This window comes from Episyrphus balteatus, chromosome 4, assembly GCF_945859705.1.
Source record: "Episyrphus balteatus chromosome 4, idEpiBalt1.1, whole genome shotgun sequence".
NCBI lineage: Eukaryota > Metazoa > Arthropoda > Insecta > Diptera > Syrphidae > Episyrphus > Episyrphus balteatus.
Genome location: NC_079137.1, coordinates 62,479,818 through 62,505,498, shown reverse-complemented (window position 1 = coordinate 62,505,498; position 25,681 = coordinate 62,479,818). Strand labels below are relative to the sequence as shown.

At 30.0% G+C, this 25,681-nt stretch overlaps 1 protein-coding gene across 1 annotated transcript; it reads left to right on the top strand.

Moving 5' to 3' along the window:
- Positions 1–1,198: 1,198 nt before the first annotated feature.
- LOC129917689 (ecto-NOX disulfide-thiol exchanger 2) lies at positions 1,199–20,956 on the top strand. The gene is made up of 6 exons (XM_055997750.1): positions 1,199–1,477; positions 6,150–7,595; positions 12,313–12,419; positions 19,439–19,549; positions 19,614–20,078; positions 20,145–20,956. Exons 1-6 carry the CDS (start codon positions 1,426–1,428, stop codon positions 20,409–20,411), a joined length of 2,448 nt encoding a protein of 815 aa, XP_055853725.1. The 5' UTR covers positions 1,199–1,425; the 3' UTR covers positions 20,412–20,956.
- The last annotated feature ends 4,725 nt before the right edge of the window (positions 20,957–25,681 follow it).

The following is a 25,681-nucleotide window of genomic DNA, read 5'->3' as shown; positions in this document are numbered from 1 at the left end:
GCGAAAGAAACAAATATAGAAAAACAGAGAAAGCACTACCTTTTAACGACAGATGTCATTCACTATAAGTTTCCTCTTTTCGCCGTCTAAGGTTATACCGCTAGTAGAGCTAGAAAGATGTGGAATTATTTTTTTTAAATTTTTGTATGGAAAAGTCAAACGACTAGCAGTCCATATATGAATCATTTATTTGCAAAACATGATAAGTCCATGATTTTAAATTTTTCAGGAGAAGAAAAAAACGTTCTATTTTCTTTTGATATGCGTAGAAAAATTTATAAAAAATATATTCTGTAGAACTCTTGCCTAGCTACAAAATACCGTTTCGTTTTTAATTTTTGGAGCGATAGCTCAAAAGATAAAAAATAAAAACGCTTTTGGACTTATCATACTTTGAAAATAAACGGATGTGAAATTAGTTTTTAAATGGATGTGCAACTTTGCTTTTAGCCCCAGTCTATCAAACAATTGTATTTGAGAATAAAATACAATGTCCGGACTGCTAATTTAACTTTAAAGTAGCTTTAAACTTAAGATTTTCAGCCATTAATCTAATATACCATTTACACAAAAAGAAGCTGTTGTTTATTTTCAAAAGATGATAAGTCCGGGACTTATTCTGTTTTTGATACTAAAAAAATATTTCGCGTAGCTGTAAAATCGGATATAGATGGAGTAGATAGTTGATATTTTAAAGACAGACGTGGTTATCCCTGGAGTACAAATTTAGTCAAAAAAACGAATTTTGAAAAAAAGTGGACTTATCAAGTTTTGCAAATAAATGATTCATATAGTAGGTCAATGAAAATTTCTTAAAGCAATCTTAAACGAAATTAAATTTATTTTGTTTTTGCTTTTAAACTTATTTTCTGATGTTTTTTTCTTGAATTTTTTTATTTGCATTTTTATTTTTTTTACTTTACTATGATTATGATACCCAATGGTATGCAAATTTTTCTGGGTATGTGTTCAAAAGATAAACACCCTGTAAATAAACTTTTGAATTTCAATTTTCAAAATGACATCAAATTCTCTTTAACTATCTTAGTTCCACCTATTGTGCATAAAAAGAATCGATTTCCTATAAATTATCTCAGACACAAACCAATTTACTGTCTTTTTCTTCTACGAAAAAACAACCCAAAACGAAATGTCAAAAATGCAAAAGTATGTATGAAAAAATTTTCAATCAGAATTTTTCTATTCTAAACTCTAGGGGAGGTGTCCCACAATTCGACCGAAGAAAAACAAAAATAATAACAAATAAAATTAAATAAATAATTAAATTAGTTAGCTTTAAATAAAACATCAAATTATGCCATTAACATTGTGATAATTATTTCATTTATTACATTTGCTTTGTTTGAAAAGAATTCTTCGTGATAAAAATTGAAAAAGACAAAAGTGGAAAAAAAGTAGGACACAATGTCTTTCAATTATTCAAACAACATGGGTCGCAATCCAATGCATAATATGAGTGAGTTAATTGCTTAATTAAATATCAACTAAATGAAATATGATAACATTTTATTGAATAATAGGATTTCTAAAAAGAAAATGGATTTGAAAAATTTAGTTGAAGAAAATTTTTTCACAATTGTCCGCCATTTTGTTTGCAAAGAGTGCATGTTCTCTTTTTTCTCTTTTTTTGGTTCGTTCTTTTCATTTTTGCCAAAATGTCAAAATAAATAATAATCATCCCTTGTTTTTATGTGTAGTTTGTTTTGTTTTTGTTATTCGTAAATATTTTGATGGTTTATGGTTAAAATGCCGGTTTGGTGGCAAGCTGGTGCCGATGCCGACTGCCGGATTAACATCTTTTGGTGATGTTTTTTGTTTGGAAAATTGTTGATTCTATCCAAATTGAGTATGGTCATGAATTGATTCATATAGCCACAGGTGGGCCTAATTATTATTTAATTAGATACGAGATCATTTGGGAATCGTTTATTAAATATACTTTTATAATAGATGTTAATTGAATGAAACAGAAGGGGACAAGTTAGTAGTTTAATGGTTGGTATTGATTTGTTTTGATAAAATGTAGATGAGGTCTTGTTTGGAATCCATGAAGTTGAAAGATTCAATAAATTAAAACATCAATGTAGTTATGTCGTTTTCTATTGACGAATCTCAGAATGAGATTTGTGAATCTGACAGCTGAAAGGGGGGGGGGGGGGGGGGTGAAGAGGGGAAATAGTGGAAAAATCTCAGATTTCATGATCTATTTGCGTCTTGAGATTCAAAAAAATGAATCTGAGAATCAGAAATCTGAATCTGGATTTTTATCAAGATTCACGCATACAAACACACGCACTTTCACACACACTCCTCTGTTTGACATTTCGCTGGCTGAGAATTATAAGGTTGTATGTCAACTCACCTTAGTTTTGAGAAAATCGATTTCAAAGTTTTTTAAGGCTGGTTTTTGGATAAAATAGTTACATAGCAGTAAAGTATTGATGCAATCTTATAAAGGACCTTAAAAAAGTCATAAAACCATGAAAAAAAAACATTTATTTCATAACAAAAAAGAATTATATGAGCATTTTTGAAAAATGACATAGAACCTTTTCATGAAAAAGTTTGTAAAAGAATTTGAAAAAGGTTCTATGTTCAACATAAATGGATTTATATGAAAAAAAAGTGACTTCATCGTCAAATAGGCTTTCATTTAATTTAATTTAAAGTTTTGCACAAAACAGTCAAATTCTATTTTAAATAACAGAAAAAAAATACCACAAATCACATTGTTGCATTTATAGAAAACAACAATTCCTGCTTTTGTTGAATCAGGTACACAGAAAAAAGACATGCTAAAAACAATTAGAATTTGTATTAAATCAATTGGATTTTTGTATGGTTTTTTGCCAAAAAGACAGTCGTCTTAAAACAATCATCTACAGTGCAAAATGTATGCCAAACAAAATTTAAAGTTTGTTTAATATTTTGATTATAATAATAATGCAATTAAATCATTTCAATCTTAGCAGGTATCTACACTTAAATTTTTTTAAGAAGAAAATTCTTGTTAAAATGAAGTTCACTCTGATTTAAAAAAAGTTTAAACAAATTTTAGTTATTTTTATTAGAAATCTTATTAATTTAAGAGGATTGGATTTTAGAGGAGTATCATCTTGATTCTAAGTGCTTTATTTGTCTCCATGTATAACGTAAGTTAATTTGCTTCAATTTAAAAAACTATTAAAAGAAATAAACTAATATAATTGTAAAGATGAATAACGAAGAGTTCACTTCGGTTAGTAGAGTAAAATCTTGACCTTTGAAAAAAAAACTCAATTTTTTTCCATTTTTTCCAACTAAATACAACTAAAAATTAGTTAATTTTTTGTTTAATATTTTTGTATTTTGGGTACTAAGATGAAAGCTGAATCTAAGCGTTTCTTTAACTTTTGGTTTATTAATACCAACTATGAAATTCCTAAACTCGATTATGAAAAAAAAAGTTTTCAAAAAATCACTTCCAATTCTTGGCACACAAAAAACATTACTTTAATTTAGTTATAATGTAAGAATATCTAGGTTAGGTAATCCGAATGAATTATTGCAAAAGTTAAGGTTGGATAGTACCTACATATTTTGGTTTAAAGAGTACAGAACGAGATACAAAAATTCTTTGCTGTTTAGCAAATGCCCTGGAGTGAAATCCGCTAACTTGATAGTTGATAGTCAAAAACGACGAATTATGGAGCAAAATCGTCGTTTTTGACTGTCAATTATTGACTATCAAGTTAGCCGACTCCACCCCTGTTGTTCAATACCAGCGAAACATCAAAAAATCTTTTATATTTACTTAAGTTAAAAAAAAGATCATTTCCATAAGATTTCATTTTGAAAAATTTGTGTAAAAAAGTTCTATGTAACTTAAATCAATGTATTTTTTTGTTTGAAAAAAATCAGTAAAAGGGTTTTATGTTGCAATTTGAATAACATAGAACCTTATTATATTAACACATTTATGTGAAATCATGAAAGTTGTATGTTTTTTTTACCTATACCGTCGCCATTAATTTTTTTCAAATTTTTTTTTTAATTTTATCTGAAAGCCGTTGAAATTACGAAAATTTTGGTGTATACACTCATTTTTAGTATTTTGTATGAAATACACCCTTATAATTCTCAGCCAGCGAATTTGTCTGAACATTTGTTGTTGTTTTATTTTTTGTATACGCTCAGATTTCGTACACAATTAAAAAACTAGATTTCATATTCTATTTGCAGTTGAAAATCTGAGAATTTTACACAAAAATCTCAAAGAAAACGACATTAGTTTAATCTCACTTAAATCGGCACTTTGTTTTCTTTTGGCGATTGAATGTCGGTGTTGGTAGAATAATTATTGAGAATATCGGGATTTGTAATAATGGATGATATTTGTGTTCTTTTATCTTAATGCATATAAGTAGTACTCCTGGGATAATTATAGTTGGTTTAAATTTTGGAATGTTTTCTGGTAAGCCGTTCCTAGTTAGCCGGCTGAATGATTATTTCTTTCTGTAAAACTTTTTGAATGTTTGAACGGCTACTATAGAATTTATATTGACCCTATTTGGTCAATGTGCAAATTGTTTGATGAATTTTATCTGAGGCAGTTTTTATTAATAAAAAACATCTCGACTGTTCTTATTTTTCGCTGTCTACTTTTTAGTCATTGTTTAGCTATCTCTTTTTCTGAGGTAGCTCATTTTTAACCCTTTATATTACCATGTGACATTTCAGTAACAAAACAAAAAATATCCCACAAAAAAATATACGAACCTTGTAAATTTCTCTTGTCTTTAATAACTTAATTTTTAAATAGATACTATTTTATCGAAATACTACAAAATATTTCACAAGAAAAGCGTTACAAGTATTTTATTGACAGTTTTTTTTTTAAGTTTGGTTTTCTTGAAAATATTTTCCAATGCCTACAAAAATAAGAAATTCGGAAAATGTATTTTTTCTCATTTAACGTACAAGGTTTTCTTTTTGGACTTTTGAAAAGTGCGTTTTCTAAATGTCGAAAAAAAAAAATTACTAAAAAACAAAAATATTGATTCTTTTAAAAAATACGTGTTTTATATTTATTCAAGGCAAGTGTTTACATGTTATTAATTTTAAAATATACGTTCTTGACATATAAAGGGTTAAGATTGAAAATTAGCTCAAGTGAATATTTGCAACGCTTCAGATGGGTTTGTAGAGGCGTACGTTGAGCTACCGGAGCTTTTTACCAAGCATTTTTATTTTTCTCTTAATCTGAGTGAGACATCAAAAGAAAGGTCTTTTAAAGCTGTATTCATAACTGAAAACCAAAAGTTTCTTAGAGGCCTGGTTGCTGAGTTATTTGCAACCAAACATTTTTTTTTCTTACAAGTCTCGAAACAAGTTTTGGTTTACAGACATGAGTTCACAGTAAAAAGGCGTATGCATTTAAGTTAAAAAAAATACAAATTTATTTTGTTCAGATTTTGGAAAAAAAAATTCAAAGAGTACCCCTTGGCCAAAAAAATGCATTTTAAGTTTAGTCGGTTCGTAATCAGTATGGAAATGTATGAAAGTGCGCACACTGCAACGATTAAGTATCGGCTGATCAAAAACATTGTTTGATCGAAAAAATAGTTTGTTTTGCTACACAATTACCTTCAAACTAAAATATTTCTTACCCAGCAGACTATTTAGTCGCCTGCCTGTGCGCACGTTGTAGTCTGTGCACTTTCATACCGACCGACTAAACTGTCGGCCGATTGAAAATTTGTAGTGTGCGGGGGCTCTTAATGGTTAATTTTCTACGTTTGATTTTTAATTAAAAAAAAAAACAACCTAGACCACTCTCGCAATTTAAAAAAACATTATTGAACCATTATTTACGGTGTCGGTCATTAAAACTTGTTCTTCATTTCTGGCACAAAATGCCGTTTTATTAATTCCGAAATAAGTCCTCCATTTTTTACCCTCTTAAATTGGGTTAATCCACCATCAATTTGAAAACATTCTTTCACACTCAACGACATTTATGTACCACAGTCCAAATCAAAATTGCTCTAATCTTGAAGCCATCAGCCCTAATAAATGGTTAAGATCATTTTCGACTAGTTAAAATATTGATTTACTAAATAAAGAAAACATTTTTATTTCTTCTACAGTGCCTTTAATGAATAACCTCGCAAACGGTGCCGCTGGCACAAATAGCAACAATATTATCTCACAAATTGCAGCCGTTATGTCTGCAGCAGCTTCAGCAAATAACCTTCCTTCAAATATGGGACCACAACCACCGCCGCCACCCATAACCGCACCCAATACATCTACAGCACCACCACCAATTGCATCTATAGGTGGACGTGTTGTCCCATCTCCTTCCACATTCAATAATGATTCCCCTTTAGAATTTAAACGCCTCAGTGCCAATACAAATAGAAGCAATTCAGGTGGCGCAGCAGGTCCATCAAAGCCATCTTATTCTTTCCAATCACGTGAAACAATCAACAGTTCTAAGAACAATCAAATGGGAGCAGGGCCAATGGATTTAGAAAATGAAAACGAAAATGCAACATCATCTAATTTTACAGATCTTCGACGATTTTTAAGTGGTGGTCCATTGAATAATCAAGAAATTCAAAAGACAGCCAATCCAGAACAACAATCAACAGCTGTAACTTCTGCTGCTGCAGCAGCTGGTGGTACTGCTGTGACTGACAATGGAGCACAAATGTTTCTTAATAGCATGCTCCATCAAGGTTTTATGATGATGCAGCCAACAATGATGATGGATCCAAATATGGCACTTCAAATGCAACAGTATCCAATGATTCCTGATATCAATAATCCGCCTGATCCCAATGCTGCCACTCAATTAAGTGGAATTATACCAACACCTGGTGGACAGGTTAAAGAAGTTATTCATTGCAAATCATGCACCCTCTTCCCTCCAAATCCGACCGCACCAGCACCGACAATCAGGGATCGACCACCTGGCTGTCGTACAGTGTTTGTCGGAGGTCTTCCTGAAACCATAACCGAGCCAATTATCCGAGAAATCTTTGAGAGTTGTGGCGAAATAACCACTCTACGATTATCTAAAAAAAACTTCTGCCACATTCGCTTTGTTTATGAGGCTTCTGTTGACTCAGCCATTTATTTATCTGGCTACCGAGTTCGAATACTCAACAATGAACCGACCAATTGTGGTCGATTGCATGTTGACTTTGCTCAAGCGAGAGACGATCAATATGAATGGGAGTGTAGACAGCGTCAGTTGCAACGAGAACAACGACACCGAGAACGAATGGAACGCGATCGATTACGCTCGGTATCGCCACCTCCAGTAGTTCATTATACCGAGCATGAGGCTAGCACATTATCAGATAAACTGAAGAATGATGATACTTTTATGAAAGCCGTTCAAACGCTTATCGTTTGGCTGGAACGTGGCGATTGTTCGAAAAAGAATGCCAATGTCTTTTATTCGATGATACAAAGTACGAACGCACATGTACGCAGATTGAATACTGATAAAATGCAGTATGAAGAAGATTTGCGTATAGCTCGGGAGCAATACCGAAAGCAAATGCTTGGTATGACTCAGCAATGTAAGTACAAAATTAGTGTATATTTTCATTTAAACATTCTATGCAAACAAACATATTTTACTTGTTTTTATAAATTTGTTTAAAATTTATTATTATTATACATGTTTATTCTTATTATATCAATGCGTGTTGCTTAAAATATATTCTTTTTTAATTCTGTCTGGTTTCTATCTTCTCTGTTAATCATTGTTCTTCTTTTTAAAATACCGGCTCACATGTTGTTCTTTTTTTAAGTGTAAGTTAAAATTATACAACATTTAAGGGGTTTCTTTGTGAAATTTTTCAAAATAATATTTATGTCAAATAGTTTTTTTACGGAACATATATAAATATTTTCAAAGAAGGGAAAGTTGAAATACGCATTCATCCATTTCCATCCAATATATGTAAGTGCTATAATAGAATAAAAAAGCTTTTGATCAGAACTAAAAATAATTTGAGGTTTAAATAAGGTGCTTCAATGAAAGTTGACAGCAGTGGCTCTCGTCACAAAGAATTCATTTTCCATTCGAATTTCGGTTTGAATTCTGTTTTTTAGGCTCAGCTCTGGTTAAAGCATTTAACAGGCATTATTTTAAGATAAACTAAAAGGCAGAAATTAAGGATATTAAATCAGACGAACTGTAAATCCATCTAAGGTCTCTATTTCGAGAAATCACCGAGCATGGGTCGTACTGAGACTGAAAATTTTTTTTAGCATGACACAATCATAGCGATTCTATCAGCGGAAATTTTTTAATTCCGGGTAGGGTGAAATGTTATAAGATCATATAATAACTTTCAAAATTGTATTTGGTCTGGATACAAGTATTTTATTTTTAAATCATCCTCCGGTAAAATGAAAAAAAAAAAACTTTTATATTTGGCGGTGACAAAATTCTTTGTTTTGGATGGATTTGGAAAAACTATATCTCTGGTTTTGTGTGGTTTGTATAGCGAGGAATCGTGCAAAAGTGAATCTCGCCTTATGATTTGGAAATCCAAAGTTTATAGGACTGGGATTTCATAAGCTCGAGGCGTTTTGAAGTTTTTGTCGTGCTGGCTATGTCTTCCTAATTCTTATTCGTCTTCCTTGTTCGGTAGTATTTTGGTTTAAATATCGATGCGATCATAGCTCTCCCACGTATCTGCTACAAACTAATGATCTACCTGACCCCAAAACGCGGTGGTGGCAACTTCCCAGTTTTTAACTGTTTCATTTCTTAAGTTGCATTATGTTGATTTGTGATGATCAGCACTCTTGGTCAACAAAGTAGACGTGCTGATCCAAAGGGCTGCTCAACCCGAACGAATTTTCCAAATTGTTGACAGTAAAATGGCAGTTAAATTCAAAAATAACATTTAACTGATATTCACCATCAACAAAAACACGTCTACACCCAACTGAGAGTTTGGCCGAGGAGCATGCTGGTCAAAAATTTAACAAAGCAGCATTGATCAACATAATGTGGACACAGCTTTAGGGCGACTAAATGCTTTTTTTCACGTGGTTCTCAGAATCGGTTCTTTGAACTAAGCTCAGTACGGAAAACACATCTTCCTCTTCTCTAAGACTTAGAGACATATCATTTATTTACTTTTTGCTTTAGTTCTAAGGGTACAATTATAGATCTTATAGGTCGCAGTGCATACTACACTCCAAATATCAATTTGGGACCCTGAGAGTTCCTCTTAACAAGAGGTCACACTTTAGTAGCCGCTGTTTAAGGCCCTTGTATTTCGCTTACAAATTCACATAATATTACCTTTTCGTCTTCCAAAATCTGGTAAATCATAATCATAACCTCTCATTAAAACACTTTTTACTATGAATGCAATTATTCAAAGTGTTCCTAAGTTCGATGTTTTTTTTTCGAATTCGACAAATATATTACTTTGAGAATAATTTCACAAATTGCCCTCTACACTTTCACTTATTAGCCAACAATATAATGTGTTCTTCTCTTCTTCTTCGAAACTATTTTCGGTTTGTTTTGTCTAAATTCAATCACATTATAATATTCTAATAAATGTGTAAATACATTATACACGTGTTTGTTTATAATACAAAAACAAGGTGAGCACTAATATGAGTTAAATAATAAATTAATTTAATAGCATTCTGCGCGAAAAATGATAAAGCTTCAATTTGAACACAAGGGTTTTCTTTTTTTTTATTCTTTCTTTATTTAAGAAAACATGATTAAAAACCTTTTAATAATATTCTCTTCATTACTCACACAAATATTACGAATAATTGGTTATTAGGTTTTCTTATAAATAAATATTAATTTTATTTAGAAAATAATATAATTGGACACTATTATTATTTTTTTTTATTTTTAATTTTGTTTCTATTATTTTGTTAACAAAATATAATTATTAAAAATAAATAAAAACTCCACAAAAAATACAAGGTATGTAGAAATAAAAATAATAAGTATTGCAGTTGTTGAGATGAATACAAAAAAAAAAAATATAAAAGTTATATTCAAAACAAATAAATTAATGCTCAGTCCAGACACCAACAAATCATTCTGGCGGAATTTTAAAAATTAAACAAAAATGCTGAAATAGTATGAACCGGTAAATTAGAATAAAACTTTTTCTTTAACATTGTCTACGTTAGATGATTGTCATTTTAGATTTGAAAGTTTTTTGAGAATATTTTTTTTTACAATTGGTTCATTTGACTATTATTGGAAAAAGTTTGAAGGTTTTAAAATCGGCGACGAAATAATGATTTTAATTCTTCTTATCACTATCCATCTGATTAAGTGTGCCATCATAACCCTATTACGATCATCCCAATGAATGGAGTCGATGGTGTATATTAAGTTGATAGCCAAGTTAAAATTTATAAATATCTATTTTTAGTTTTTTTTTTTTTAAATCCACTCATTACCACGGCTACTGATATTAATAATTGGTTTCGCAAAAAGTTCAAACAAGATAAAACGCACAAAATTTTAGTACCAAATAGTTTAAAAAAACAAGCTGCTGCCAAGCAAAATTTTTGTAGGTTTGTAGGTTCTCGGAAAAAAATGAGAATAAAACTTTAAGAGTTTGAAAGAACTTTATAAAGTGTAATTATACCTACGCTTTAATTTCGGTTATAGAGTTAAGAAAAAGAGAAATTGAGACACGGTTTGGAATTGAAGCACTTTTGTTTTAAGGTGTTGAAATTTCTCCAGAACCATCTCTTTTTTTTGAAAAATGTTTAAATATTTTTATACACAAAAAAAATATTGTTTAAAAAAAAGACGCACAAAAATTCTTTTTATACAAGAAATTAAATGACTTACTTTGGAGATTTAAGCCACTTTAAAAGTTGTTTTCGTTCTTTTAAAAATAAATCTAAAATTCTGAGCGACTTTTCCTATAAGAGCAAGTACGTGCGAGCTAGTCGTGCATTTTATTGTTTAAGGCCTTAACTACAATGACCTAAGAAGTGAAAATTGCTTACTTCTTTTGCAGCGCTTTTTGTTTTTGGAAAAACTACAAAAAATGTTTTTTAAACCAAAAAATAAGCTTTCTGCATCATTATTTTTTATTTTTTGGTCGGAAAAACTGTCACAAAATGAGTTTGAAAATTTTCACTTTTTTACTTTTTGCAAAAATTGGCTGTACCTTAAAACTTTCACTTTTATTTCAAAACGGCTTTTGAATTTGGATAATTGTCAACTGTAACTAGTTCGATTGCCGACAGGTTTAGGTCTTTAAATTTCAACGAAATTTGTAGATCTCGTTTTTATCAGCATTTATAATACGAGTAAATGATATTTTCGAAGTTTGTTTTTGAAAAAGTAAGAGATTTTGGAAATAGTATCATCGAGGTTTCTCCGACCAAAGGTTTATCGCCCAAAATCAATTTTTCACAATAAACGTATTAAAATCGCGAATTTCTAAAATTTAGATCGGATTTTTTTAATTCATCTCTAACCTAATTTTAGCTGTTTTATTTTCCTCGTGATCCGGATCAGATCATTAATTTATTTGCGAAACAATAACAAAACAAAAACCTGCTTTTGTTGTAAAGCTAATAAAAACAATAATCTGATCTGCATCACGAGGAAAATAAAACACAGCTTTTATATGTATGTAAATAATATGCTTTCATTATTCACGCTAAATTTTATCATAAACTTTTAGTATGATCGATCATTATTGGGTTTTAAACAAATATCATTGGTAAAGAAAAAACCTTTCGCTTTTTCGTTTAAAACCATATTGCTTAAATTGTGCCTTAAAACCTCCAAACTTTTTAACAATACATAGTTTTTTTTTTTTAATCAACTTTAACAGAGCCAAAACTGGTGAAAAAATTTTATTTTTGAACATAACACATTGAGTAAGTACCCCCAAAAAAATTTTAGACCTGAGCAAAGTAAGAGCATAAGCAGATTGAAGTAAGTTTTTTTTAGGAAAAAAAAAAAAAAAAGAATTGAATCGTCAATATTCAAAAAAAAGGAGACTGAAATAGATTTTTGAAATTTTTCTTTAACGCCATTTATAGTAACTTGTTGCTTTAAGAAGCGAAAAAAATTAAGCTTTACTAGAAAATCACCCCCCTTGATAACAAAACTAAACAAAAACTACAAATAACTACCCACAGATATGAAAAAAAAAAATTAAAAACAAAAACTAGAAAAAGTTTCTCTGTTTTTTTTTTTTTTTGTTGTTGTTGATGTTGTTGTTACTATTATCTCTATCTATATTTACCCTCCTCTCCCATCAGTCACTCAGATTGAAAAAGTGTTCAGTGCAGCTAGTCACAAGAAGGTTTGGGACCATTTCACCAAGGCCCAAAGAAAAAACATCGATCAATGGAAGAAACTATCAATGGTACGTACTTAAGAAAAAATACATTTAAACACATTATTTTTGTTGTTGTTAGATCAAAGTTATTATTTCTTTTTATATTTATTATGAATGCTTCTTATTGTTTCTTCATTTTTAATTTTGTTTTTTATTAATTTGTATTACTTTTCATATTACGCTTTAATTCACTTCATTTTTATTAATTAAAAAAATATTTTTGCATGTAAGCTTTTTTGTGATGGGATTAATCTTTGTATGTAGTCAAGTATTTACCACCATTTATGTATAAAGGTCAAATATCTAAAATGCAGTGACCATCCATAATAATTGCGGCCAGAATTAAAATCTTATTTTGAATCTGGCTTCATTATCGCATTTGTTATTTTTTCCAAAAAAATATTAAAAGTTTAATAACATATCTTTTCTCTGAGATATGCTTTTCTCAAGCGAAAAAATATTTTATAACCTATGAATGACGTTATCTAAGTAGACAAGTATGTTTTAAGAACAAGACAATGTGCTAAAATCAAATTTCCAACAAATTATATATTCATCAGTGTAAATTGGAAAAAAACCCGATTTAACGCCAAAAAGAACTCCCTCAAAGAAAAATTATTTTTTTTAGCAATTGTAAAAAATATCCCCAAATCTGTTTTATAATCGTTTTTTGTATGGAAAACTAAAACATAGGGTTGCCATTTTAAAGCTTTATATATGAAGTTTTTGCGTTTTTACTCCACTATGTCAGTAATATATTAATATATTTCTACGTGAGTTGTTAAGTTTAAAATGCATTAAATCAAAATTTATTTTAAAAAAAGCACGTATACGTTGAACCTTTTTAACGCTAAGTTTTTAAATTCATACTTCTTTTAAGTTTAAACAATTAATATATAATAATTTGGCTCCAAGATTGCAGGTAGTTTTACTCATGGCCTTTGGTAAAAAGAGGTTCCAACACCCTTACAATTTGAAGACAGGAAGTAGAATCATATATATTATTACGGTTGTCGAACACCCTTTTCCTGGACTTACACCGAACAGATTTTAATAAATTATATCTTAAAAAAAGGCGAATTTCTGCCGCCAGAATCTGGCAAAATATAAATATATAAATGTTTATAATTTTTAAGAAATCTTAATTTGTTTAAAAAATAATATTCCAGCCAAAATGAATTTTAAAATGACTTTTTATCACTTTCCAATGAATCTGGAAATGTTTGACATGGCGTGTTCCTGTTCACATTAGGGGTGTTCGTATATCATTAGTTCGTATCATCAGGGGCGTTCATTAGGCGAGTAAATTCTCCGATTTGCTTAAAAATTCTGATGGTTAACATTTTAAGCATTATTATGTACAAACAAATTGCAGATAAGTTTGGACAAAAATATGAAACCTGTCAAATTTTAGAAGTGGGGATGAAATCCTCTCAGAGAAAGAAAAAATTGTGCAAAAGTACGCAAACTCTTTTAGGACAAAATTATCATTTATTAAAAGAAAAAAAGAAGGCACTAGCTTTTGAAAGATTTCAGACTTTTGTCCCAAGAAATTTTTGGGCAGAAATTTGCAAGAGGGGCTCTCTTTTTTGTAAAAAAAAAACTACACAGTTTCAGTCTAATCAAACAGGAATTGGGTTAAAAAAGTTGAAAAAAGGAGAATTATTTCTGTTTAAGGCAGTACCTAAACAGCCCTGTTACATGTAACATTAGTTATACATTTTTATTTAATTTTTGGAACACAAATTAAAAATGCCAACTTTTGAGGTTCTGGGTAGTCAACCTCCGTAAAAAAAAGATCACTCAAAAGTTTTATTTTGTATTTAAGTGCCTTATATCATGTTTTCACTAAAATCCAAATGAGATATTTTCGTAAACTATTTCATTTTGAATGGTTAATGGTTAATGGTTAACCCATAGAATCCGTTCCACCCGTTGTGTCAATCAATCCGTTGAAATTGAAGGATGGGACAGAAAGGGGTGACCCAAAGAATACGTTGCATGACGGATTGCTTTTTGACAGCTCACTTTAAATTCCAAGGTGTGTTCGATATTTTCTCGATGAATGTGCACTAAGGAAGTTCTGATGCAAGAAATTGTTAACTATTATCGTTGTTCTTTTTTTTTTTAATAAAATAAAATACGCTACTAGACTTTATGTATGTTCTTGCTCTTCAGTTAAAAACAATTTTTAATAACAGATTATCATTTGTAGATATGACTTTGGCATAATAAAATTGAACTCTACAACAGAATTTTAGTATTTAATTGATATAATTTATTAGATATATCATTAAATGTTACTTTTATTACATTTTCTTCACAAATAAACAACTAAAGTTCACAATTCATAAAATCAGAAAAGAAAAGAACACAGTTCTTAGCTCTGAAATTCCCCGGTCTGCACTCCGAAACAGAAAATCGAACTGATCTATTGTTGACAACCAATGTCAAAGGATACGACAGATGAAAAAGTAGAAAGTTGGGCTATTTCTTCCGTCGAATTCGTCAAATACAAATAATTGATTTATTTTATTCATTTATCACATAATACGATATTTTGATAGGAATAATTATATTCCACATAGTGTAGTTCCGATAACCAATGAAAGATACAAAATATTTTGCTTATTTTTTACTTTGGTGTACTTAGCGTAGTTCCTTCAACATCAAGTGCGGTCCTACCTTTATTTTAATTATTCTTTCAGATCATTGAACACTTCTACATAAGATGTTTCCAAAATTATTGGAAAGTGGAAGTGTTCATCGCTTTTGACAGGATCTTTGGAATAAGTTCAGTGGGGAACTTCCAACGATTGTCAGTATAAGAAAATAGTCAAAAGAAAACAGAAAAAAAGAAAAAAAAATTTACAGCTATAGCTGGGATGGTGAAGACTGAAGACATAAACAAACAAAAGGAGGCGCGAATTGCGATAGAGTTTTGTGAATTTAGTTCGTGTTTTCCAAAATAAATATGTAAAATTAATTATTTTTTTTTAATTAATCGGAAATAAAAACTTTAAATTTGAAAACAATCGCGAAATATAAAAGTTTTTGTGGTTAAATGATTTCGAACACACAGTGTTTGTTGTAATGTAAGTGTGTGTGACAATATGTTTTTTGTTTACATTTTCCCTGCCGAGATATGTCAAATTAGAAAAGGAAAAGACAAAGATAGTTTTTGGAATTTCCCTTTATGAAAAAAAAAACACCGCCAGAAACAAAACAATAACAAACGTTTAATGGCGTTTTTAATTGGCAATCCGGAATTGTTCTTCGATTCAGAATCCCAATTGAACAGTTTTTTTTATTCCGAAGAATCTGAAGTTTAACATGTGCCACATATATGTGTAATCGCGCCAAACTTCATTTGTTTTTGTGCTGCAAACATTTTGTACTGCTAACATTTAAATCTATGAATGTGTGAGTGATTCTGCTTCTGATTCTGTTTTTAAAACCAGAAGAGAAATTCTGTTTTTTTTCAGAATCAGAACTGTCAGTTTTGATTTTTGGTTTTTTGTGAAATTTTTTGAATCCAAAATGGATGCCATGCTATGGTTTTCGTTTTTTTTTTGTGAAAAAAATTTGTTTGCATCCATCATGGATGTAATGGCCTTCCACTGCGGAGTTAATATTAAAAAAACAAAAGCGACTTTTCTGACAGACAGCTGCCAAAGTTTATGTACAGTGGTGCCAAATATTTGCATGGATTTCAAAAATCAATATAGATAAACAAAAAAACACACCTATGGTTTTTTTTTTCAAGATTTTTTGTAAGTACCTACATATATGTATGAACATATTCCGTAGGAACATTTCATCTTCCATTTGCCAGGAAAAGTCTGGGAAGTGTACCTATGTATGTACATATATAGTATATACATACATAATGTACATAAGAAAAAAGCCGGAATATTTGAAGGCTCCAGGGGAAAAACAGCACAAGTCCATTCCAACTCATTTCGAGAAAAATGCGTTTTTAAATTTTGTTCTCCATACAACTTAGTACTTAGCACACAATTTATTTATTTTTTCAGCAAGGCTTAAATTTGTTTTATAAAAGTAAGGATGCCATCAGATAGTGGTCAGTAAATACTACAAGACCTCATCATTCGTTTATTTTTGACAAAAAGTGGACATGTGCCGTTTTTCCCCTGGACCCTTCATTTGCTCTTTGCGTGCTATAGGGGCGTAAGTGTTGCACCCCTATTACGATTGTCAACTATCAATTCTTTGCCCCTGGGTAAAAAGGACTTACATAAATGATAGTTTACCAGAAAATCCGATTGAAGTTGAAAATCGATGAATTTTTGAGCATTGATCCCCTTATTTTTATAAGAAAGAGTTACTCTAAATTTATGTTTTTGATACCAAATAAAAGAGCTTATTCTCTTTTCATCAAAACCCGAAAGTGCAATTTTGTGACTTAACCTCTTTGTAGCCGGAAGCAAAGAATTTATAGTTGTTAAAAAAAATTTGATCTCTTATTTGCTTTGAAAAAATTTGAAAACGAAGAATGATGCTAACCGTGAAATGTAACTGAAAAGATCCATTAAAAAAATGACCAGTTTTCCCCCATTTCGATTTTAAAACATCAAATTTCAGTATTTATCAACTATCAATTGATAGTTAAGGTGGTGAATGCATGATTCAACATCGGTTCAAGTTCTTCAAATTGACCAAGTTTGAGATATTAGTTGCGGCAACCTGTTTGAAATAGAGTTAATTATAAAATGTATGTACAACTTAGGGAACCTAGAATTGCTAAATTTAATGTGCCATATTCATAGCTGTTTAACTTAAACTGGGGCTAATCCAATGTATTTTAAAAGGGATGAACAGGAGTTTTTTAGTAATTCTCGACTTTTTAAAAAACACACTCTGCATTTACATTTGTACCTACCTAGCTATACTTTCTTTTTATTTAAGCATGCGAGAAGTCTCGCACGGGTAAGCTAGTAAAATTTAAAATTATATTTTGATACACACTCTTCTGATGAGTTAGAATCAGAATAAGCTTCTACACTGTCAACAAATATAATGTACATTCGATCATAAACGAAAAATTTGACATTTAGCCAACCCTATGTTTTGATTTTCAGTATGTTTGCTATGAAAACATGGAGTCGTCAGTTCATTTCATTAGGTTTTAAAGGTCGTTGTAAAAGATCTTCCGACTTTTCTCTCGCTGTAGTTTTCACCTGATCAAGACCGCATGCCGTTTGAGCATATCATTCACGTGTCTTTTTGGCACTTAACACAGATCTAAGAAATCTCACTAACTCCTTACTTGTTTTTAAGTAAATTCTAACCCACGAAAATAACACCTCCAAAAAGATCGCGGATTGACAGACAGACTATAGCAAATGGGCACGTTCAAACTCCTATCGGATAGGCTATCTGGGATACCCGTATCTGGAATATCTCTTTGAACGAAAAGCTATCCAGATAGCTTGTCACAGCAGCAAAAAAAAAAAAATATGTAAATATTGAAAAAAGGAAATTGTTTCTTTTGACCAAATTCCTTTTTTTTATTGTTGTATAGTACTTGCACAATCGATTTAACTTTAATTCTTGCAAATTTATTTTATTTTCAATAAATAATAATAGAAATCAAAATAAAAAATAGGCAAATGTCTATCAGCTAATCACTCAGATACCTGAGGTATACCAAAAATTGTCGGATAGGTACCTTAAGATTATTTTTTGACAGAAAATGGTTCGTTTCTTTGCTAATTTTTAAGATTGTTTACAACAACAAAAAGCTATCCGATAGCTTTATGTTAACTGTTTGAACGTGCCCAATCTCTCTTTAAACCTTGTCCTCACGCCTGCAAAACGAGACACAAGAGTCAAAAACGACGAATGGAATGCATATTGAGTCGTGTCCTTTATTTTGCTGTCATTTACAACATCGGTAATAGGGCTAAATTAGTTTTCCAAAATAGCAAATTGATTAAAAAGGATGAGCGATTTATTTCTAAAAATGTCTTTAAGCGCATTTGTATTCCATACATTTCTCAAAAATTGGAATTGAGAACAATTCGCTTCGAATCTCGCAATGAGTAATATTATGACAAAGAGCCAGACTGTTTGTTTCCAATTAATAAATTTATTGTCTATATAACTGCAAACACTAATTTATTTTTGCAAATTCGTTATTGTTTCTAACAATTCTGTACACATTTTTTGTGATTTTTGACTTGTTTTGAATTAATTTTGCCAAAATGCACGTAGCCTAGCACAAAAAAAAAAAGAAATATAAAATCCATCCACAGTAATATTATGAGAAATTTAATATTTCATTAATGCACTATATTCCCACTACTATAATTTTATTTATTTATTTTATTTTGTACTATATAAAATAATTTATTTTTCACAATGATTTATTATTATTTTGAAGGGATCTTAGTTTTATATTCGAAAAAAAATATTAAAATCAAAAATGCTGCTTTTAATCTAAATGGTGTTTTTGTAATTTAATTAATTAACAATTAACTGATCACATTTTGCTCAAGACATTTATAATTTAATACAAGAAATTCATCTATAAAAAAAACTAAGCTGTTAATCAATATTTATGGAGAGTGGAAGTGTTAACAACACGTGTAAATTAAAAATACAAACACAAAGCAAACAATAAAAAACTAATGTATTCGATAGTTTTTAAGCTAAAAAAAAAATAAATAATTGGTAAATTGAAAACATATCAACAAACTTAAGAAACAATTTTGACTTGTAGTTCGAGGTAAGTACTTTTACACACACTCAATTCATTTAATTTTTAGGCAAGAAATAAAAGACAATAATGAAAATGCTCTTCGAAAACTGTGCAGAAGGACACTTTGACCACAACTTTTTTATCTCACAGAGGTTTTGAGAGCCACAAATGGCTAAATAAAATTAATTTATATAAAATGATAATTTTTAAAAATGATCCTTTAACATCGATTTTTTTTTTAACAAACTCAATGTCCTTAATGGAATCATAAATTGTTGTTTTATTTTGTTACTAATTTTTTGTTTATTCATTTTGTGTTTAGGAAATACGTTCGGTCCAGATCGAAGATGACGAAATGGAAATGTCCGACGAAGATCGAGATTTTCGAAGTTCGAGTAGCAAACGGTGTCGTTTTGATAATGACAATTTGAAGGTACAAAACTCTGTCCAATAAAATACCCATTTTTTCCACTCTTTTATTTGCTTTGATCTAATAGGAAGAAAATGATAGCTTACGATGTCAACTGGAGGCCTTTAAAAACGAAATGACACTCGTCAAATCGGATATCAAATCAGATACTGATTTTCGTGATAAGCAAATTAAAGTTCTTCAAGAAACAATTCGTAATATGCAAACTCAATTACTTGAAAACAAGTCACGAGAAAAGAAAGATGCTAACAAAATTGATGATCTCGAGCAAAAGCTCAAAGAAGCCAATGTAAAACAACTTTTGTTAAAGACTAAAATAGTGGAAGTTAGTGCAAGGCACAGTAATCACTCTTCCAAGAGCTCTGAATGTGATGAAGTGATTGTTAAATCACCACCATCAATTGTAAAAGACCATGACGTTATTGAAGTTGAAGAAGATGATGATGAGAAAGAAAAACTTAGCCATGATAATAAAATTGATATCAAAGACAATTATGATCAAGAAAAACCCAAGACCGAAGAATCTAAAGAGGTAAGATTTTACAAGAAAGTTCTATTTTCAAAAGTTACAATCTTTTTTTTTTCATATTTGTTTTAGACAAAATCTGAAATTCTCGATTTGGATGAGGCAAGAATAATTGGTCTGGTGTCGACTTTTCTTGTTGTTCATCCGATGGGCGCTGCATCTCACAACATCTGTTCCTATCTACAAAATATTACAAAAAACCCATCTCTACAATCCGAGCGAATTAATGAAATTTTACAAAAATATTCAAATTTATTTAAAACCGATGTAAACGATATAGACGTAGAACCAAAGTGGAGATTTTGTGGATTTGTATTGCCAGACAATCAAAATAATTGATAAGACGGGATGATATGCAGCTGGTCTGTAATATTTTTTTCTCCTAACCAAAAAATTAAAAATCAAATCCAGGCCAGTAAATATGACAGGCGAAAAACCTTGAGATTTTATAAAATAAGACTTAAAATTATTTGAATCTTTAAACCAATTTTTTTTTTTAATGAAACAAAAAAATAAAAAACCAAAAATTTGTATGAATTAAATGAGATAAATTGAAAATCCTTCCTTCCTCAAATTTAATTTTAAGAAAGAGAGAAATAAAATATACAAAATTTATTAAATTGTTAATTTTAAATAAAATTCTCAAAAAAAAAAAGAAACAGAAAAAAATAACAAAGATATTAAAATTTATTTAAGAGAAAAAGAAAATGTCAAACAAAAAAAAAAATATTTATGCAATTCACAAACCTAATAGACTTTATTTAAACATAATCGAGAGCAAAAAAAAATATTATATATAAAAAAAAACAATGACAAAGCAACAAAAAGATTAACATTGTGTAGGGAATTTCAAGTAGAATTGTAGATTTTAGTGAGAAAATAATATTAAAATTATGTATTTTCAAAAATCTAACAAATTTGTTTTTTTTATTTGAGGTTATTTTTTTAGGAACAGAAATGGAGCACTGAGTAAGTATTTTGTTAACATTTAATATACCTACTTTATGAGAAAGAGTTTATTTTTTATTTTCATTTCCAGTGACTCTGGGTGCAAATCCAGCCTCCAATACCTGTTTTTTCGGGGTACTGACTCTTCGAAAAAAGTGAATTTATGCTTTGATTTGCAATTCGAACTAACTCGCCCGAAAATTGTAGTTCGATTTCACTGCTTATTACAAGCACCAGGAATATAGTTGAGGAGAGACATTTCAAAAGGGGATACAAACATTTGTTTTCATTTCTCAGAAAATCGGGAAAACTAAAAGCAAATCTTTGATTTTTCATACGATTTTCATTTTGAACCGGTTTTAGACTCTTATTGGACGACATAAGTCCAAAATCGTCGTTTTGAGATAAATGCATTTTAAAGTTCCTCCAAATCCAGTTTTATTTAATACAAATATATTGGGATGCAATTTTTTTTAAATAATAATATTTACACAAATAAGATAACAAAAATTAATTTTCAAATGTATTTATTAAGTTTTTAGTGAGATATGTTGTTTTGACCAAACAAGAATAAGAGTATTTCGAGTTGTGTCCTTAGTGCCAATATTGGAATTAGTTTTTCGGACTCACCGCTATTTACTTTTGTTTTTTTAAATGAATCAACGGTTAAATTAAGCGTTGGAATTTGGAAAGTTAATAAAAAGTGATTTTTTCCTCTTTTGAATAGTCATTTTGCAGTTGGGCAGTTTCTATCTCTGATTGGTCAACAAAATATACTTCCAATTTAGGTAATTTTATTGGAAAGCTAACTGGAAAGTTAGGCAAGAAAAATTTCCTTAATTTGATTAAATCATCTACCTAAATTTCAGTTCAGAAAATGACGTTGACTAAATATCTAGTATATATAATGTTTCCTGAACAATGCCAATGTCCAATGCCTTGCTATTTTTTTTTTTTTTTTTTTGTGGAAAATCTCAACAGTAAATGTAATTTTAGCAAAGATTTTTTTCTGAAGTCTAAACTACATAAGGCACTTTTTGCAAAAGTGTAAAAATAAAAAAAATTCTCACTCGTTGAATTGGTTTCCAAGAAATAGTAAACGAAAATGTTTCTTAAACCAAAATCTTAACTTTCTGCTCCATTTTTGTTAGTTTTCCAATTTCGGAAACAATAATAAAATAAATTTGAAAATATTCACTTTTATACTTTGTTACTCTTTAGGCTCATGTAGTTAAGACTTAAGACTTTACATTTACCTAAAATTTTTTGCTATGGATATTTAAAATTTATTTCTGTTAAAAGTCACTATTTTAAATTTTTTTTCTTAAAAAAACCAGCATGAACAAATTTTATTTTTCATCGAGTGTCTGCTAGTATGTTTTATCGAACTGGATGTTTTCTTAAATTCATAATTATGGTTTATTTAAAATATATCTGAAATTTCAACTGCAGTGTTGTAAACTTGTCATTTCCAGGGAAAAAATAAAAACAAATATTTTTTTCTACACATCAATGCAGCGCAAGCAAATTCATTTATTTATTTATTTATATAATATATATTTATGTAACGTATTTACATAACCAAAGTTTAGTAAATTTTATTTACTAGAAAGTAATAGCATTAATCTAAGTTTTGTTTTAACATTAATTCATAATAATTTTAATTATAGATCCATTATTTCATAGAAGACGGTTGCAAAATTTGCCTATTTGCATTAAACTTTGCCTGTTTGTACCTGTTTGAAGAAAAAAAAAATGATTTCTTGAATATATTTATTGCTAAGAATATATAATTTGAAAAAACAAAATTGAATTAAGAGGACTTTGCAAAGGCATATTTTTTAATATAGGTACATTTTCATCAAAATTATTATGATGAACATAAAAATACTTACCATAAAGGTTTAAATTGAAGGTTATGTCTCATTCTATTAGTCATTGCGTTGTCCCAAAATTTTTTCTTCTTAACTTCTACTTAAATAGCCGGCATAAGTGAAAGGTACCAATCATATAAAATCTATAAAATCATTTTTATATCTAATTTTGAATAAATAAATATGTACATAAATACAGTTTAAACTAAAAATATAAAAATAACGGAAGTAAAAAAAGTTATTACCTTATATGAGCCAAATTACGTAAATTTGATGATCTTTATTAAGGAAAACTCGTTTGATGTGTAGTAAAACCCTTATATCGATGTAAGGAAGAAGAGAAATAATTTTATGTATTAATTTTCTGGAATTGTAGTAGTGAAGCTTTTTTTATTTTATAAAATTCACTGATTTCGATAAATTAAAGGGAGGTTTTTCCTATAAAATGACTTTCTCGAATAGGATAAAGTTTAACAGTTGTTTTGCAAACCACTTGCTTTACTCATTGCTTTTATCTACTATATCCCCATATCTTCAATGACCATTTACATTGTTTTGATTAAACTTCTCACCGATAGAATTTTTTAAAATGAATATTGTTTCAATAGACACAAAAATATTCCGTATACGCCAAAGTGTCCCACTTCAAAGATATTTAGTTTATATGGACACGAAAAATTTCGGCCGGGAAAGGAATCCCAATAGAAAAACTAGACTATCGTTCTTTTTCCTCTTTAATTTTAATCCTTTCTCGGCTATAATAAAGAAAAAGCGGAAAACGAGCAAAATTTCTTTAAGATTTTTGCTGAGAGCCTTTCTCCTGAAAAATTAATCTGGCGTTTTTTTTTATAATGAGCGCGCACTAAAGGGATTATTCTACACTTAATATGATGAACACAGTACGAGCATTAGGAAAATAGGGAGGGGTTTGAAAGGAGATACTGATGTACATTAGTTTTGAAGTCCTGAGTCTTGAAATGGGATTGAAAAACAGAGGCGGGTAATGCGTTCCACATTCGCGTAGTGTGGCTGAAGAAAGAATCTCTGTATTTGACGGTACGTCCGAAATTGGACTCAAGGTAAACTGATGAGCATTCCTGGAAGCGCTACTGCTACGGTTGAACTGTTTGAGGGGAGGAATGCAACTAGCTATTTCTTCTGAGCATTGCTTATACAAATAACGATAGAACAACGTGAGGCATGAGATGTTACCCCGGTTCTCGAGAGACGTAATTGTATCAGTTATTGATCTATCACCTATCATTTTTATAGCTCTATTTTGTATTCTATCCAAGAAACTCAAAAAGGTTATTGGAGAATCTGCCCATATGTGGGAGTTATATTCGAGCTTTGGACGGATATATGCCTTATAAATAACTGCTGGATCAGACGGGGAGACAAATTTCTGGCATCTTCGGAGGAAACCTAAACATTTCGCAGCGGATTTGGCGGTGTCAAATATGTGTTCATTCCACAGAAGGTGGTTTGTAATGCACATACCGAGAACTGAAAGCTGGTCGGTTTCCTCGATGCAAGTACCACTCATGGAAAGTGGCATGGGAGGAAGATTTCGCTTTAATGAGAGTAAACAGCATTGTGTTTTTGAAGCATTAAATTCTAAGCGATTTTGTATTCCCCATTGGACAAAGCTATCAAGATCAGAATTTAATGAGCTAATCATATTAAGCCGTTCAAGATCCACATCCGAAGAACATGGGCGAGAATCAGGAAACGAATATGAAAAACTGAGGGTACTATCATCAGCAAAACAGTTGAGTGGATTAGATGTTTCAGACAGGAGATCATTTATAAAAGAGAGTCGGAGACAAAACGGAGCCCTGGGGCACACCAGCATTTATTTTGTGGGTTTCAGACTTGAATCCATTCAATACGACTTGTATTGAACGGTTCAAAAGGTAATTTCTAATCCAACGAAGAAGAGATTCATTCAGAATAGAACTGAATACATTTTTGAATGTGATAAAATAAAAATAAATTACAGTGGTGTCTTGAGTCTAAATTTTGTATTATCTCTGTGTTTTTTGGCAAAGCTATCAGCAAGAGAATTTCCCAAATATCTACACTGAACTAAATTTGTATACATGAACAAACATAAAAAAAACAAAAGAAACTAATAAACTTTGACAAAATACATTCCCCAGCTGGATTATCTATTTATTAAAACAAAGATGTTATAGCACTGCACAACAAAATTAAACTTTTTGTTTGATGAATAAACCAAACAAAAGGTTTTTGATGTGCTGAACTCGAATCCGAATTCAAAAATATTCTATCAGCTCCCATTTTTTAAATATTACCGTTAGCAAATGCAAAAACACCTGTTTTTGAAGTTATGCTGCAATGTGAGGGGATTTTTTAACACTTTTTTTAAAGGTTTGTATAAGAATTGCTTTTCATCTTTAAAAATTTGTTAAAATTTTTGTGATGTCTTTTCTATAATCCGAGATATTTTAATTTGAAGCTAATGCAGTTTGAAAAAACGTTATTGATAAAATAAGCCAAAACACACGTACTTAAACTTAAGATATCTCGGATAACAAAACAGATATCGGAAAGATTTAAACAGATTTTCAAAGAAGAAAAACAGTTCTTATATAAACCGTTAAAAATTATGTTAAAATAAGGTACCTCCCATCATAGCATAACCTCAAAAAACAGCCAAAACACGTTTTTTTTCGCAAATTCTAATATTTCAAGAACTAAGACTGATAAATTATTTCTTACTTCATATTCGAGTTAGGCACACCAAAAACTATTATTTGGTTA